Source organism: Chanodichthys erythropterus, chromosome 21, assembly GCF_024489055.1.
Source record: "Chanodichthys erythropterus isolate Z2021 chromosome 21, ASM2448905v1, whole genome shotgun sequence".
In the NCBI taxonomy this organism is placed as follows: Eukaryota; Metazoa; Chordata; class Actinopteri; order Cypriniformes; family Xenocyprididae; genus Chanodichthys; species Chanodichthys erythropterus.
In genome coordinates, this window is record NC_090241.1 from 18429292 (window position 1) to 18446406 (window position 17115).

The 17115-nt window shown below is 36.2% G+C and overlaps 1 protein-coding gene across 9 annotated transcripts; it reads left to right on the forward strand.

Moving 5' to 3' along the window:
• Nucleotides 1–468: 468 nt before the first annotated feature.
• Nucleotides 469–16842, forward strand: cep63 (centrosomal protein 63). 9 transcript variants are annotated; one of them, XM_067373322.1, is made up of 15 exons: nt 469–593; nt 1138–1230; nt 1387–1564; nt 4126–4221; nt 4581–4703; nt 4843–4956; nt 7565–7756; nt 8569–8714; nt 8847–8993; nt 9100–9202; nt 9341–9538; nt 9714–9818; nt 11363–11505; nt 13273–13613; nt 16034–16842. In XM_067373322.1, the coding sequence occupies exons 2-15, from the start codon at nt 1190–1192 to the stop codon at nt 16297–16299; spliced, it is 2193 nt and encodes a 730-aa protein (XP_067229423.1). In that variant the 5' UTR covers nt 469–593; nt 1138–1189; the 3' UTR covers nt 16300–16842. The 9 variants fall into 9 exon arrangements, with proteins under 9 accessions (XP_067229423.1, XP_067229418.1, XP_067229426.1 ...); XM_067373317.1 differs by having other exon boundaries at nt 11363–11565; nt 16034–16839; XM_067373325.1 differs by having other exon boundaries at nt 11363–11565; nt 13273–13573; nt 16034–16839.
• The last annotated feature ends 273 nt before the right edge of the window (nt 16843–17115 follow it).

Below are 17115 nucleotides of genomic sequence, written 5' to 3' on the forward strand. Positions count from 1 at the left end.
ATTAATAAGTTTAATGAATATTAATTAAACAATAGACTTTTATTAAATTGCTTAAATGTTCACTTTTTGATTATTATTGTTGCCTCTAGTAATATTTGTCTTATTTTTAATTTCCAACCCTCTAAATGAGATTATTATGAGAGTTAAAAGATCAACATTGTCTTTCTTTGTCATAATTGTGAATTTTTGTCGTAATTTCAAACATTTTTCTCAAAAGTAAATTATGACTATAGTATAGTAGACCACAGTTTCAACTTTTGAAAATTTTTAGTTTTATGTCAGAATTTCGACATTTTAGAGTCAGAATTTCGATTTAATATGTGATTAATTACGACGTTTCATCTCATAAATATGTCATAATTTCGACTTTATATGTCATAATTATGATTTACAAAAGCACGATTTTTCCCTTTATGTTTCGGAAATGGGCTTCCATAATACTCTGTGTACCACGTGACACAGTGCGGAAGCACAGGCAGAGTGGCTGTTCTGTCCTCTTGTGTTGTGATGTTCTTGGTTGTTGTGCGCTTTCAACTGTTGAGTTTTTGTCACCCCTACAACCCCAGCTGCCAAACATGATGTCAAGTGCCCCTGTAAGTGAGATTTGTAATTTCGGAAAATAAACGTTAACACTAATTTTATCTAGAGTTCAAAAGTCGTGGAGTACATTCAGTTTCTCTGCAAACATTGACGAGTAAGACAATGCGCGAACTTTTTCTCCACGCTAACAGGCTAATGTTAGCCAAGTAGTGATTTATTACTAACATACTAGTACATTAATAAGACCTGGTGTGCAAATATACCGAGAAATCAGTTATCAACGTGATTATATCACATTGTATAGTTATTCAGCTTCCAATAATAGCTCAGCACGTAATTCCTCGTTATTATTGGAACACCACTGACTTATTCTATTTCTTTGTTAACATGTCTTACCACTGAAATACTGTTTTGCCTGATTACTGAAAGCCTGAAATCACATTATGTCAGAAAAGTTAATTCTATCAGATCCCATATATGGCTATGGTATTTGTAGCACAGTTGCCCTTGGTAACTCACTATCCCTGATGCAGATATAATATTAGATGTGGTATTGTGATTTACACCCATCATCTCTCTTTTTCCTCATACATACAGTACCGATTTTGATCATGTAATAACTATGTACATGGAATATCACTGAGAAATAATGGAGGAATTTCTGAGCACGCTCCGTGATCATGATGTCAGGTAAATGGGAGAATCCAAATTCTGCTCAATCCACATATTATAAAAAAATGCTGACTTGTGTTACACATTTTTATGTATGTAGGCATACAGCTTTCATTATTTGTAGTACTTAGATTTTTTTTTTACATGCTGTTCATCTCCTATTCCTCTCCTCAGCTCTGTCCTGTCATCCTGTGAGCCAGAATTACAGGAGTTGATGCGGCAGATTGACATCATGGTGGGGCACAAGCGGCGTGAGTGGGAAGCTGAGGTTCGAGCCATGGAGCTGCGTCTGCAGAATGCGCAGGAGGAACTCCAGTCAGCCAGGGCTCTGCTCGAAAAGAGGAGCTCAGAGGTACTGTATCACACCTTGATCACCTTGCTATGTTTTAAGCTTATGTCTGGAGCGTGAGGCTATTGTAAGTAGCAAATTTGTTACATTAAACCAAGTTTATCCAAACAATTTTTCAAGGGGGCCAGAATCAATGTTTTGAACACACATGGGAGCCGGATAATGTACACTACTGTTCAAAAGTTTGTATTGTTACAATTTACAATAAATGTTTTCTATTTGAATATATTGTACAAAGTAATTTATTCCTGTGATGCAAAGCTGAATTTTCAGCATCATTACTCCAGTATTCAGGGTCACATGATCCTTCAGAAATCATTCTAATATGTTAATATGCTGCTCAAGAAACATTTCTTATTATCTTACCAATGTTGAAAACAGTTGTGTACTTTTTTTAAGGATTCCTTGATGAATAGAAAGTTCAAAAGAACAGCATTTATCAGAAATACAAAGCTTTTGTAACATTATACACTACCGTTCAAAAGTTTGGGGTCAGTAAGAATCTTTATTTTTACTTTTTTTTTTAAATAAATTAAAGAAATTAATACTTATATTCAGCAAGGATGCATTAAAAAATCAAAAGTGGCAGTAAAGACATTTATAATGTTACAAAAGATTATATTTCAAATAAACACTGTTCTTTTGAACTTTCTATTCATAAAAGAATCCTGAAAAAAAAAAAAAATTGCACACAGATATTTTGTACAATTGTACACATTAAATGTTTCTTGAGCAGCAGATCAGCATATTAGAATGATTTCTGAAGGATCATGTGACACTGAAGAGTAATGATGCTGAAAATTAAGCTTTGCATCACAGGAATAAATCACATTTTAAAATATTTTCAAATAGAAAACGGTTATATTAAAGAGTAATAATATTTGTCCACAAGATATCCCACAGTCCTGTTTGATTTCATGATAGTTTTTGTGAAAATGTACTGTTTTGACCAACTTTTTCCACATTTGATATCATTTGTCACTGGAAAATAGTATTGTATTACACATTTAAACATAGCTCTCTCTATTTTGAGGTAAATCAATAAATCATTATGCTGCATCAGAAGTCTGTCTAATATCAGTTTCGTGAGGTACCTTCATGCTCAAATGCCGCCTGCAAAGCCATTGCCTCATAGGGCATCGAGACAGGCAAGCTTTTGTCACAGCCCAAAAGTCCTGAACGTTATAAGGCAACAGTTCATTGGCTGATTCGTGGTTAGTACTATACTATATGAGACAAAGTATGTTCCAGACTGCATTCAAAACAATGAAACGTAATATCAGGCCACAAGTTATTTTTCAAAGACTAAAATGATTGTGATGGTTTTGTGTTACACTTTCAATGGTGAGATAATGGCTCAGCAAAATCGCATACGTCAAATGCTCTGCCTTCACCCCTGGCAGATGCTTAGGGTGAGAGAAGTGGTGATGTCCCTGCTGGAGTTCCAGGATGGTGGTTTCAAAATGTTGAAGTTGGTAGTGGAAAAGGGATTACAGCAGGTGAACTGCATGAAGGCGTGGGTCTTCCTGCATGATTATTGACTACTAGACTAGACCAGACTGGGTGCTTGAGCATTATTAGCATTAACTATGTGACCTATTAGTTCATTCAGCATTGTTAGTAAAGAAACATTGATTGTTTTGATTGGATCTATACTGCTATGTTTATTACATTACATTTTCTGATCAGATATAATTATGATCATGACACCATTACTGTAATATTGTTAGAATGTAATATAGGCAGTATTCTGTTATAACATGTTTTTACTTTTCATTTTTAAAGGTATTTTATTATATTTTAGTTTGTTTTTTTTAGATCAAGTTGACATAACACATCTGACTGAAATGCAGATACCTGCATGCAAAATGTTTTGCTTTGAATCAACATTATATTAAATTTTAATTGTCATATTATATTACATTATATTATAATAATAATAATTAATATTAATGTTATTATAATTTATTAATTAACCAAAAGTAAATGTAAAGTAAAAATAAAGAAACATTATGACATTAAATTAATTTTATAAAGATATTTTTACAATCATAATGTTTACTTTAGAATTTTAAAAATCTAAAATAATGAAACTTTGTTGTATATAATGATCATTACCATAAAATTGTGTGTAATATAGCGGAAAGCAGTATTCTGTTTTAATAGCAGTATTCTGTTATTATAAAGAAACATTATGACGAAAAATGATTTTTAAAAAGACAAAATCTTGTGACAGTAACCAAAATGGCTTGAGTTCTGCTGTCATTAAAAAATGAGACAACAAATGCTATGTGAAGTTCATATAAATTTTTCACTAAAATTGTTATGCTGATAATATAATTTAAAATGAAAAATATTTTATTTAAAAAAATAAAACTAAAAGCATTTTGACTAGTGGTCTCAGACCCTGGCATGTACTTGCATCTTAACTGCATTGTTATGCATTATAGGCTTTAATAATAAAGTTACTGGCCATCTTTCATTGTAAGATCATAGTCCACTAGGTGTCATGTTTGAGCTGCAGTTCACTCTGGCTCTGACTAGCATGATATTATGTTTTTCAGATCCTGGTGCTCGGGAAACAACTAGATGAGATGCAAGCTGGAAAACAAGAGCTGGTTGTAAAGTATGAAGAACAGCTGCAGCACGTAAAAGATGAGGTAAGATCAGCTTTTATTTTAGCTGTAGCGATTGTGGTGGTTGCACTTTATTTTACATTACGTGCACTTACATGTACTTACAGTGTACTTACCTAAGAAAATACTGGGTAATATAAGGTAACTACATGGGTTAGGGTTAGGTTTAGGGGTAGGTTCAGGGTTAGTACCCAGTTATTGCAATTACTATAATAAGTACACAGTATGTACATGGGGAACAGGACTGTAAAATAAAGTGCTACCATTGTGGTACATATTATTGTTACACACACAGTATTCATCTCAAACATGCAGTATGACCTGATTCTGAAAAAAATATTTATTTTTTATCAGTATAGCTAACAATTACCTCCTTTCAACAGTTGTCTAAATTGAAACGCAGCTATGAAAAGCTACAGCGTAAACATCTGAAGGACGCGCGAGAAGGAGCTCTGAGCAGAGAGGAGGACAGGACTGAGATGTCCCGCCTCAATAGCAAGATGGAGGTACAGAGACTGACTAAACATAAAGTGAACTTCATTGTTTATATCAGAATCATGTAATAGTTTTAGTTCAATAATTTAATAACGTTCATTAACTTTTTTCTTTCTTTCTTTCTTTCTTTTTTTCTTTCTTTGAATGCAGGAGTTTCGTCAGCGTTCAGCAGAGTGGGAACAGCAGCGACTGCAGTATCAGAGACAAGTGACCTCACTGGAGGAGCAAAGGAAGAACCTGGCTGAACAGTTTGCCCTCATTCAGGTAGACTTTATTTGAAATCTAACTTTATTTTAGGTTTGATAATTGAGTAAACATGACATTTTAATATAGTTTAGTGGTTGAGGTTGCTGGTACAAGAACCCACGAATGAGCTATGAGCTCAACACTGTTCTTATGAGGATTAATAAGTTGATCTAATATGTGTTATTGTAATATAGGTGGTTGGCATTCAGGGGGTTGCGTTAAAGGGTTAGTTCACCCAAAAATGAAATTTCTGTCATTAATTACTCACCCTCATGTCGTTCCAAACTCATCAGAGTTTCATTCATCTTCGGAACACAAATTAAGATATTTTTGATGAAGTCCGAGAGATTTCTGAAGCACATTTAGGCAGCGTCATTGACGCGTTTGACATTGTAAACACAGTGCAGCGCTTCTGGCATTTATGTCAGAACGCAGACTTATTATTGGCCAGCTCCTGTGTCAGCATCACAGGCATGTGTCGTGCTGTGCATGTGTACATCGTCGGCCAATACTGAGTCACCGTTCTGACGTAGAACCCGGAAAAGCTGGACTGTGTTTACTACGTCAACAGCGTAGGACACTGACAGGGAAGAGAAGAACAAGTTGAATAAGTCCTTACTTTTGTTTTGTTTTTGCGCACAAAAAGTATTCTCATCACTTTATAACATTAAGGTTAAACGTGGACACGTTCATGCCTATGTGTGGTTCAGAAACCCTTGGATTTTATCAAAAATATCTTAATTTGTGTTCCGAAGATGAACAAAGGTCTTACGGGTTTGGAACGACATGAGGGTGAGTACTTAATGACGACAATTTTATTTTTAGGTTAACTAACCCTTTAAGATTTTCCTCATACCTTCATGAAAGAACTTTTTCTGTCAGTATTGTTAATCACACCTCATCCTCAACTGTTCTCACAAGTGCTGTCCCACAGGGCTCCATTTTGGGCCCTTAGTTTTTCTCTTTGTGTATGCTTCCTCTAGAAGTACAGTGTCGCTTTTCATTGTTATGCTGACAATACACTATTGTACCTTCCTGCCAAATCAAATGATTGTTGTTCCAGCAGTAATTTCACTTAATCTCGCTTAAATATTGAATATACAGTAACAGTTTAATATATATGTTTCATTATTTTATTATATATTGAATTATATTTTTACAAATGTTATTTATATTATATGTATATTATTGTTTTTATTAATAGTAAATGGTGCCCCCCCTGCAATTTCAGTGGGTCACGGCCCACAGTTTGAAAACCACTGTCCTAAAGCTTCATGAGGAAGAAAGGTCATTGCATTTGGTTCTTCATTGTGTATCGCTGATATCAAAAATCATTTAGGTACTCTGTCTTTAAAGGGATAGTTCACCCAAAAATGAAAATTTGATGTTTATCAGCTTACCCCCAGTGCATCCAAGATGTAGGTGACATCTTTTCTTTAGTCGATCACAAATAATGATTTTTAACTGCAACCGCTGCCCTCTGTCATTCAAATAATTGCAGTAGATGGGAACTTCATCTATAAGAGTAAATAAACCTTGCTTAGACAAATCCAAATGAAACCCTGCGGCTCGTGACGACACATTAATGTCCTAAGACACGAAACGATGAGAGAAAATGAGAGAATGAGAGAAAACGAAAAGTATTTATATCATTTTTTACCTCTAATACACCACTATGTCCAACTCCGTTCAGCTTCCTGTTAGTGAGGTCAAAAAACACGTTCTGAAGACGGAAGTGATGTCTCACCCATATACTTCAATGAGCGCGAGACATCACTTCCGTTGTCAGAGCGCGATCTGACCTCACTCAACGGAAGCTGAACGGAGTTGGACATAGTGGTGTATTAGAGGTAAAAAATGATATAAATACTGTTCGGTTTCTCACACAAACCGATCGATTTCAGTTAAAAATCATCATTTGTGATCGACTGAAGAAAAAATGTCACCTACATCTTGGATGCACTGGGGGTAAGCAGATAAACATCAAATTTTCATTTTTGGGTGAACTATCCCTTTAACCTTTCTCAGTACAGTAGAGTTAAGAACTTGAGTGTCTTTTAATTCTGATTTATTGAATTAGCTAATAAATGTCATGGTTCATCTCGGGTCCATTGCCAAATTAAAGCAGTTTTTCTCAGAAGGATTTGGAAATAGTGATTCGTGTTCTTCTTACATTCCAGCTGGATTATTGCAAAGCCTTGTATGTGGGTTTCTCATCTATTATTTCACATTTGTAATGAATTAGTTAAAAATGCTGCAGCAAAACTTCTAACGGGTACCAGGGAAAGAGAATATCAACCCTGTTCTCACTTCCAGTTACTCACAGAGTAAGTGCTGTATGTTTACAAGGTCTTGTATGGTCACCCCAAAGTACGTTGCTGATCTCCTTCAACCACACTCTATATCTATATTCATATGTTTTATAATGTCGTACTAGTCTGGTAAGTTTATTTTATTTTGTTAACACTTTACTAATTTTGTTTAACTGATATTTATTGCATTTTCTTGACTGTACAGAACTGGTACAATGGTACAACATTTGTTGTTTTTTAAAAGTGCCTTATAAATAAATATAAATTTAAACTTGAACTTAATAATAATGTGTGTGAAATTTTGTGTGTCCCAGTCTCAAGGTGTAGGTCGGTCACAGGAGCAGGGGGAACTGCAGCGATTGCGCTCTCAGCTGCAGAGGGCTCAGGACAGCCTACATGCGCAAGAACTGGAACTGGAGAGACTTCGGCTGCTCCAGGATGAGCTGGGAGACTCCATCAAGGAACAGCAGGTCAGCTGCCCCGCTGCAGCCCACATACGGGGAAAGGTAGATCCAGATCCACAAGAAAAGTAGAGGTAGAAATGGCCTTTAGAATGTAGTATATGGAGTGTAGTGTGGCTTGAGTAGTATAGCAATAGGAAGAATAGGTATATGCCTTTGTATCCTCCTGGGGAGTTCCTGCTTAAGACCTTAAAGGATTAATTCAACCACATGTCATGGTTTATTCATCCTCATGTTATTCCAAAACCAATAAGACTTTTGTTAAAGATATTTTTAATATTCTTTAATATCATAATTTTTGTCCATCCATTAAGAGTCCATGAAACCAACCTTTTTTAAGCTTTAAAAACATATATAAAGATATTGTAAAAGAAATCCATATGAATTGAATGGTCTAAGTTTTCTGAAGATACACAATTGCTTAATATGATAAACAGATTCAATTTAGGCTTAATGCACATATAAACATTGATCAATGCATGTACATAGAGCACATCAAATATGGTCAAAGAAAGCTTAAACAAGTCTTACAGTGTCAGCAGTTTTACAGTTAACAGCTTATTGGAGGGGAAGGTTATCAGTGGGTAATCTTAAATTTTGGGGTTTTTTTCACACATGACTTCAGACTTCTGTTATATAGTGCACAAGTTGTATGGATCAATTCTTTGATATTTTTATGGTGCTTTTGTTTTAATATTTTGAAAGTCATCATTCCAACATGACTTGAAGGCAGCATTAAATGCTGGTTTAATAGCTATAGCATCACTATTGTTGTAAAGTATACAAGAAAAGTGGTAAATGTGGTTTTAAATCAAATATGTGATAAATGGAAATAAGGGTAAAGCTATTCTCTGCAGGTTTTAAATGAAGAGCGAGAGGAACTGAAGGCCACACTGAATGCTCAGGATCAGTTTGTACGTAGCTCAGGAGTCCAGCAGCAGCAGTTACGCCGGGAAGTGTCCCGACTAAACCAAACTCTGCAAGCCAAAGAGCAAGTCATAAGGTATGTTATTATCATCATTTCAATATTCCTTGTTCCATGTCGGATTTATCATTTAACAACAGTAGAGTAACTTGCTAGGTATCAAGCTCAGTATGCAACCATGCTTTACAAATCACTTATCTCTTTGTTTAGGTCTCTAGAGGAATGTTTATCATCACACGGTTCATCTCCAAGCTTGGTCTCCCTTAGACAAGATCTAGAGAAAGCCACAGCCAAGCTGAACAGTTCCCAGACCTGTGAGAGTCACTTGAAAGCTGAGGTTATCAGACTCCGAGACAAGTGAGATGTTTTTAAAAAGTCTCTTCATGAGAATATACAACAGCGACAACTAACAATTAAATGCTCATTCTGGAATATAAACCTTGAACTCCATTTGTTTTTTCAGGTTGGAGAGCATGCGAAAGCATAAAGCAGAAATGAGCAGACGAGAAAATGAGTGGAAACAGATGGAGGAGGAACACTCGCGATGTACAGCTGAAATCAAACGGGTATGTTTTTACAGTTTGAGTTTGGTTAAGCAGCTTTATTTATTTTAACACACTGAGCTGTCTCATTCAGAGCAAGAGAGTACGAATTACTGACAACCATGTACAGTTAAATTCATCTTTGTCTCTTTGTGCCTGTAGTTACGTGAAGAGCTTGAGAGGGCCGAACAGACTCGCTGTGGAGAGTTGGAGGGAATGAGGAAGGAGGTGTCTCAGTTAACCAGCGAACTTCATCAACGTGACATCACCATTGCCACACTCACTGGCTCCGCCTCTAGTATCGAGCGACAGCTTCGGTCAGAAGTGGAGCGAGCAGAGCGCCGGGCATCAGAACTCAAGGTTCACCAAAACACACTCCCAAATTGTCCGGATTAGGCAGATGCCACCAAGTAACACCAAATAAAAAGCAAAAACCTGCTATACATGACCCTATAAGAAAAGACCTGTGTATTACACATAAAAAGTGTATTATTTCATGCATAAACTGATTGTGTTTTCCTGTTGGTTTTTCTAGGTCACACAGGTCCAACTTGAAACTCTAAAGCTTGAGAATCAGCATCTAAATGATCTTCTTGAGAGAGTCGAGTCAAGATCATCTAAGGTTTCCATCCTTTGCTCAGTAAACCTTCATTTTACTTATAAAGTGTTCATGTTTAAGTTATGTTTTGGGCTAGGGCTGGGCGATATATCGCATGCGATTGTCACGCGCATTTCGTCAGTAAAGCCGGTTCCCTGATTACTGCTAAATCGTCATCACCTGCTTTCAAATGGAGCGGCATTTAATAGACAGAGCTGTAGTTCACTGACAAGCTATGCAATATCGCGTTCATTATCAAAGGCGATTCATCTGCGATAATGAACGTGATATTGCGTAGCTTGTCTGTAAACTACGGTTCTGTCTATTAAATGCCGCTCCATTTGAAAGCAGGTGATGGCGATTTAGCGGTAATCAGGGAACCGGCTTTACTGACGAAATGCGCGTGACAATCGTATGCGATATATCGCCCAGCCCTATTTTTGGCATTATTAAAAGTGTAGAAAGTGATTTCTGAGAAACACTGTTGATATTTCAAATCAACACTCATTACCCAAAAGAAACACACCCCTTATTGCTCCGCCCCCAACATACCAGACAGGCTATGCAACACGTTAGTAATGACTAACGGCTGGCGTATCAGACAGCTTGTGTAAGTATGGATGAATCAGCTGTCAATCAACAATAACAACAACAGCAGCATATCTTGGTTCCATGAAGCATAGCACAATCAATGTTACTCATGTATCGAGCAGAAACGAAGCAACCTTGGCATCCGTTTTCAGGCCTTCCCACTCTAATGTTTCTCCAGCACTGAAAAGCTTTTCCAATAGTGAAATAGCTTTTATTATTATTATTATTATTATTATTATTATTACATTTTTTTTTTCAGCAGGCTGCTGTTAAATGCTCACAAAAGAAATGAGTTTTCAGCAGTTTTCTTTTTTTGGGGGGATTCGGATGTCCAGATAAGGTTGGGAAGCTCATTCCACCAGCAAGGAACAGTGAACGGAAACGTTCTTGCGAGTGATTTTGTGCCTCTCTGTGATGGTACAATGAGGTGCCGCTCACTTACAGACCAGAGGCTCCTTGAGGGCACATAGACCTGTAAGAGAGAATGCAGATTGGCGGGTGTGGAGCTCGTGGACATCCTGTAGGCAAGCACTACCTTGAACTTCAGGATGAACTTTAAGTTATGCGTTATTAATGTAATTACATACTGTGAATGAGTATGGTTTATTCCATATAAAGATGACTTTCGAAAAAGTCAGTTCTCAGCCATTTTGAACTGAAGGTAGCCTAGTGTTCAACACATATTTGACATATATTTGATACATGATATGAGATTTATTTATTTATTTAATGCAATAAACACATGGTTTCCAGAGTCCCCTTAAAAGTTTGCTGAGGCCCCCTGGTTGAGAACCACTGTTCTAAGTAATTCATAGCAAGTTTAACTTTGTTTTTAACTTTATAACCGTGCCTTGCCTCATTGATTTTTCTTTTTTTACAACTGAGGGATAATGAATTTATGATGCAATTCAGCTTATTTGTTAACATTTCTGTTTTGCATCCTTTCAATTTTTCAAATCATTGTTGCTCACATTTTCTCTTTGTTTCTCTGTAAGAGGGGTGACGGAGAGCTGGCGAGTCTTAGAGACAGCTACGTGTCATCTCTGAACAGTTTGGAGGAGGAGAACAAGCGGCTGAGGCTGGAAATGACTGAGTTACGAGCTCGCGTGGAGGCCAACAACCAAACCTGGCAGGACAAGTACGAGAGAGCTTTGCTACAAAATCATAACAAGAACCATACGCACAATGCCCAGAACAGGTACACAGTACTTCCAAATAAACAAAAAATGTTCACTCATCTAAACACATACAGTCTGTGAACTCCAAAAATCTAAGACCGCATTGACAATTTGGGATTTTCTTTCTTTGTCGGTTACTCCAACGGGGGAAAAAGAAATACATAAAAAAATACAATCATGTCAGGTAGGAAAGTGAATATACACAGTAGAATAGGGAATCAGGGGAGGTGCCAAAGAGGTGTCCATATCGGCCAAAAGTCATTAGACTTTTGATTTGTATCATAAGTGAGTTTCTCGAGTGGGAGTAATGCAGATATTTGAGACATACACATTTTGAAAGAAGGTACCTGAGGGGATGACCACAGTAACAATATACATTTTTTTTACCAGATAAACCAAAATAAAAACAGGTGTTTAGCATGAGAGTCAAACATTGTCTCCACTCCCACAGATAACAGATACAATTCCAAAGAGAAACAAAATTGCAACTTAAGCTCTTGTAAGAAGTTAGGTATTTTGGTCCAAAAGCAGCGAATAAATGTTCCCCTGTGTTTTTTACAATTAAAACTGAGACCAGAAGAGTTTCTGTAAATCATCTTTAGACGTAATGGTGTGAGATAGATTCTATTAATGAATTTATAATTACAATCGTGTACACCCAATGATGTACACTTAAAATACAAATTGTTACCTATGGAAGACCAATGTGCATTATCAATTCCATGATCTAAATCATTTTCCCAAACACTCTTTAAATTCTGTACAGAGGAAGTACATGTGTCAAACAATTTTTTCAAGGGCTTGATATCTGTTATATATTATGCTGTGTCTGTCACAATCTGTTCAATGCCAGCAAGTTCAGATCTCAGTTTGCCATTATCAGACACAGGTTTTATAAAGTGACGCAACTGAAATATATTTGAAAAAAATACATTGTGGTATGTTATATTGGTACAATATTTGTTGGAAAGATTTTAATGTATTATCTAAAAAAAAAAAAAAAAAAAGATATTTTTGAGATCCCTAATCTGAATCTGGCTGAAGGACTGGCTGAAAGAGGAAAATCCTGGTTAAAAGCAATAGAAGATAGCAAGGAAAGATTGGCTGGATATGTTCTGACATCTCTCCATGCCAAAAGAGTATTTGAAATAATTAAGTTTGTTGAAATGCATTTGAGTTTTTTTAATATTTATAATGAAAGGCAGAAATTTTATTCGAAGTGGAGCACAAATCATTACTTCCATTTTAAGCCACATGGAGTCAGTCCTTTCATTATACCAACTGACCATGTGCTTCCCCTGTGCTGACCAATAATAAAATTGAAAGTTTGCATTCATTTTTTAAAAAATATAGTGAAACTGTAAATTTTGAAATATTAATAAAAAAATAAATGTTTTCTATTCAAATATGTATTTAAATGTAAATTATTCCCATGATTGCAAAGTTACATTTTCAGCAGCCATTACTCCAATAATCGGTATCTATTCTTCAAAAATCTTTCTAATATTCTATTTTGGTGTGCAAGAATCACTTGTTATTATCACTTATAATTACCAATGTTGAAAACGGTTAAAATAGAAACATATTTTGTAACATTATAAATGTCTTTGTTGTCATTTTTGATTGATTTAATGTGTCCTTGCTGAATAAAAGTGTTTATTTATTTATAGTGGGTAAAGGTAGTGTATGTAAGTGTGTTATGTACTTTTTATTATTTGCTGTCATAGATTTGATGAGGATGTACAGCGCAGACACCAGGAGGAGCTGCAGGCCATGGAGACTCGGATGCAGGAAAGAGCCTTGCAATACGAGGACCAAATACAGACGCTCCTTAAACAGCTTGAGAACCTGACACGAACTTCCCCTCATCGCCCCGATGGCCAATCACAAGAAGCCAGGATGGCTGTGTCTCCAGTCCACTCATCTGCATCATCTGCCTCATCATCATCTTCAACTCGTAAAGCTCACAGGATGGCAGCTCTGCTCAGTGCAGCGGTTAATGGAGAAGACGCTCAAGCTTCCAGCTCGGTAGACAACTTTCTGCCTTTGGTCAGTAATAGAGAAATGGGTCAGTGACATGATGCTCATTTTTTGTCCCCATCTATTAATTTATTCAAAAATATATTAAAAATGCAATTCACACACACAGTGACTGTATTACACCTCTGCTATGAGGAGCATGTTTTTAAATTCTACATTAAAATCCATTTGGTATGATTTATGGGTCATAACAGGGGTGTCCAAACTTGGTCCTGGAGGGCCACTGTCCTGCAGAGTTTAGCTCCAATCCCAATTAAACACACCCGAACCAGCTAATCAAGATCTAATTAGGCATACTAGAAACTTACAGGCAGGTGTGTTGAGGCAAGATGGAGCTAAACTCTGCAGGACAGTGGCCATCTAGGACCTAATTTGGACACCCCTGGGTCATAATGTCAAAATGTCAGGGTGATACATCTGTCCTGATATCATAATGAAGAAAAAAAGAATGAAATTCTTGAAAATAAAACCTTATTGAGTCATTTGAAATAATAATTTATTATCATTTCTTTGGGGAAAAATGTAAAAATCTACTTCATATTAAATAAAATAAATCTACTTACTCATATTTTAAAACCATGCAAAATCGATGTCATGTGGTTCAACCAAAAACCTTGCAGACCATCATGACTGTGTGTTGAGCTCAAAAAGTCAATTAAAATACAAGATAATTTGACAAATTAATGACAAGCTATGGTTAATTGTGGTTGTAAAAAATCGTGTGGTGTGACTCCCAAAGACTTAGATATATTTATAAATTAATAATTCATGATAAATAGTTTCTACCTCAAGAAATATGTACAGTTGCAAGAAAAAGTATGTGAGCCACTTGCAAAATCTGTGAAAATGTTATAATTTTAACAAAATAAGAGAGATCATACAAAATGCATGTTATTTTTTATTTAGTACTGTCCTGAGTAAGATATTTTACATAAAAGATGTTTACATATAATCCATAAGACAAAAAAATAGCTGAATTTATTAAAATGACCCAGTTCAAAAGTTTGTGAACCATTGATTCTTAAAACTGTGTGTGATTACCTGGATGATCTATGACTGTTTTTTTTTTTTTTTTTGTGATGGTTGTTCATGAGTCCCTTGTTTATTCTGAGCAGTTAAACTGAGCTCTGTTCTTCAGACAAAATCTCCAGGTCCTAAAAATTCTTCAGTTTTCCAGCATCTTTTGCATATTTGAACCCTTTACAGAAGTGACTGAATGATTTTGAGATTCATCTTTTTCACACTGAGGACAACTGAGGGACTCAAACACAACTATTAAAAAAGGTTCAAACATTCACTGATGCTCCAGAAGGAAACACGATGCATTAAGAGTCGAGGGGGTGAAAACTTTTGAATAGGATGAAGGTGTCCAAATTTTTCTTATTTCGCTTGAATATAATTTTTTTTTTCATTTAGTACTGCCCTTCGGAAGCAACAGAAGATACTTGCATGTTTCCCAGAAGACAAATTCAATACAATTTACCTTGATATTTGAATTCAAAAGTTTTTACCCCTCGACTCTTAATGCATCATGATTCTTTCTGGAGCATCAGTGAATGTTTGAACCTTTTTTAATAGTTGTGTTTGAGTCCCTCAGTTGTCCTCAGTGTGAAAAGATGGATCTCAAAATCATTCAGTCACTGCTGGAAAGGGTTTAAATATGCAAAAGATGCTGGAAAACTGAAGAATATGCAGGACTTGGAGGATTTTTCTGAAGAACAGAGCTCAGTTTAACTGCTCAGGACAAACAAGAGACTCATGAAGAACCATCACAAAACAAACAAACAGTCGTAGATCATCAAGGTAAACACACACAGTATTGAGAATCAATGGTTCACATACTTATGAATGGGGTTATTTTAATAGATTCAGCTATTTTTTTGTCTAGTGGATTATATGTAAACATCTTTTATGTAAAATATCTTACTCAGGACAGTACCAAAAAAAAAAAAAAATGCATTTTGTATTATCTCCCTTATTTTATTAAAATTATTAACATTTTCACAGATTCTGCAAGTGGTTCACATACTTTTTCTTGCAACTGTATAAAAACTTGTTTAAAAAATGAAAAAAACATAAATCAAGCATAAATTCTAATAGTACATTTTTAAGACCTTGGAACATATTTTAAAACATTTTTAAAAGGTTTTTCTTCCTTGTGGACAGAGCCGACGCCAGGTCACGTGCCGGCCCTGTTTGTGTACAGCATTATTTGCCACTGACCCATATACACAAATCTGAAATCTTTTTCTGCCATGTCTCTTTACATTCACTTAAGACAAGCCAACTGTGTAATACCTCACCAAGAGTGGAGATACTATACATAATTATGTTATACATGGTGAAGAATTTTGTTGCTTATTTTGACACATTGCTTTTTTAAAAATGTATGCACCACAGTAGCACTGCACAGCATCCTTAATGGTCAATTCCTCCCTCCTCCTCTAGGACTCCACTGGATCTCCAAATGGCTCTGTGACAAAACGGTATCTAGAGGAGGAAACGCTACGGTCTCAAGAGCTGCTTCAGAGACTGGAAACCCACATTCAGAGCATGAAGCAGGAAAACACCAACACCGTCTGCAAATACCTGGGCAAGGACAGCATCCCCCAAAACGATCACTGAGTCAAGAGTGCCTTGACCTGTACCTGTCTACATTTCATGAAGACCTCTCTGTATGGCTGTTTTATTTGAGAAGGAGAATAGGCAGCTAGTTGGGATTCATAGTTGCTGCAAGATGATTGGACAAGACCCTTGTTACACCAGGGCAGCTCTACAAAAATATGTCACCAAAGCAGTGGCAAACAACTTTTGTCCCAAAAGTGCTTAATACCTCCAAATTTATTGCACCAGTGAAGGAATGACCACATACACACTCCCTTTTTCAGTGTACCTTGAACTTTGACCTTTCATATGGCCTCTTGCATCTGTCGTCATCATCTGTTTGAGCACTTTAAACTGTACTGTTTTTGCTTTTCTTGCTTTCATTTTATCATATAATCAATATTTATATACAGTATCTTTTTTTTGTAAACCTACTGACATGATTGTGAAGATTGCGTGTTTTAAGGGTTGAATTAAACAAGCTTGTTTTCATAGCCTTGTTTGTTATGGGAGTGGATGAGTTCATGTGAATGTTTTTATTTCTTCGTCACTTTGTGTTTCAGGCAAAAGGCTGTTTGGACATGTGATGGGATCAGATACATTCTCTGGGGTCATATCCTTTAGCAGTGTTGCACAGTGGAGATGTAAAGTTGACGTCAAACACACAAGCTTTCTCTCAAGTCTCCACCTCTGTTTAGTGGCCTATAACAGACCGCTGTAATTATTTAGTAAAGTTTCACCCCAAGAATGCACAGACTGTGCCAGGCTTGACAGCTTACAGCACACACACATAGTCACAAATACAAACTACAGCAAACGCACACATTCGACATGAGGAAGCTCATGGAATGTTAATGTCATCCATGTGGGATCCTGCACATGGAAATAGCCAAAGGCTGTTATTGAGCACAGAGGGGAAAGACTCT

What these genes read in the sequence shown, in the direction of transcription:
- cep63 (XM_067373317.1), top strand. Translation starts at nt 1,190, where the DNA reads ATGGAGGAATTTCTGAGCACGCTCCGTGATCATGATGTCAG. An exon ending in CTCCGTGATCATGATGTCAG is followed by an intron (nt 1,231 to 1,386) that starts GTAAATGGGAGA and finishes TCCTCTCCTCAG; the next exon opens with CTCTGTCCTGTCATCCTGTG. An exon ending in AACAGTTTGCCCTCATTCAG is followed by an intron (nt 4,957 to 7,564) that starts GTAGACTTTATT and finishes TGTGTGTCCCAG; the next exon opens with TCTCAAGGTGTAGGTCGGTC.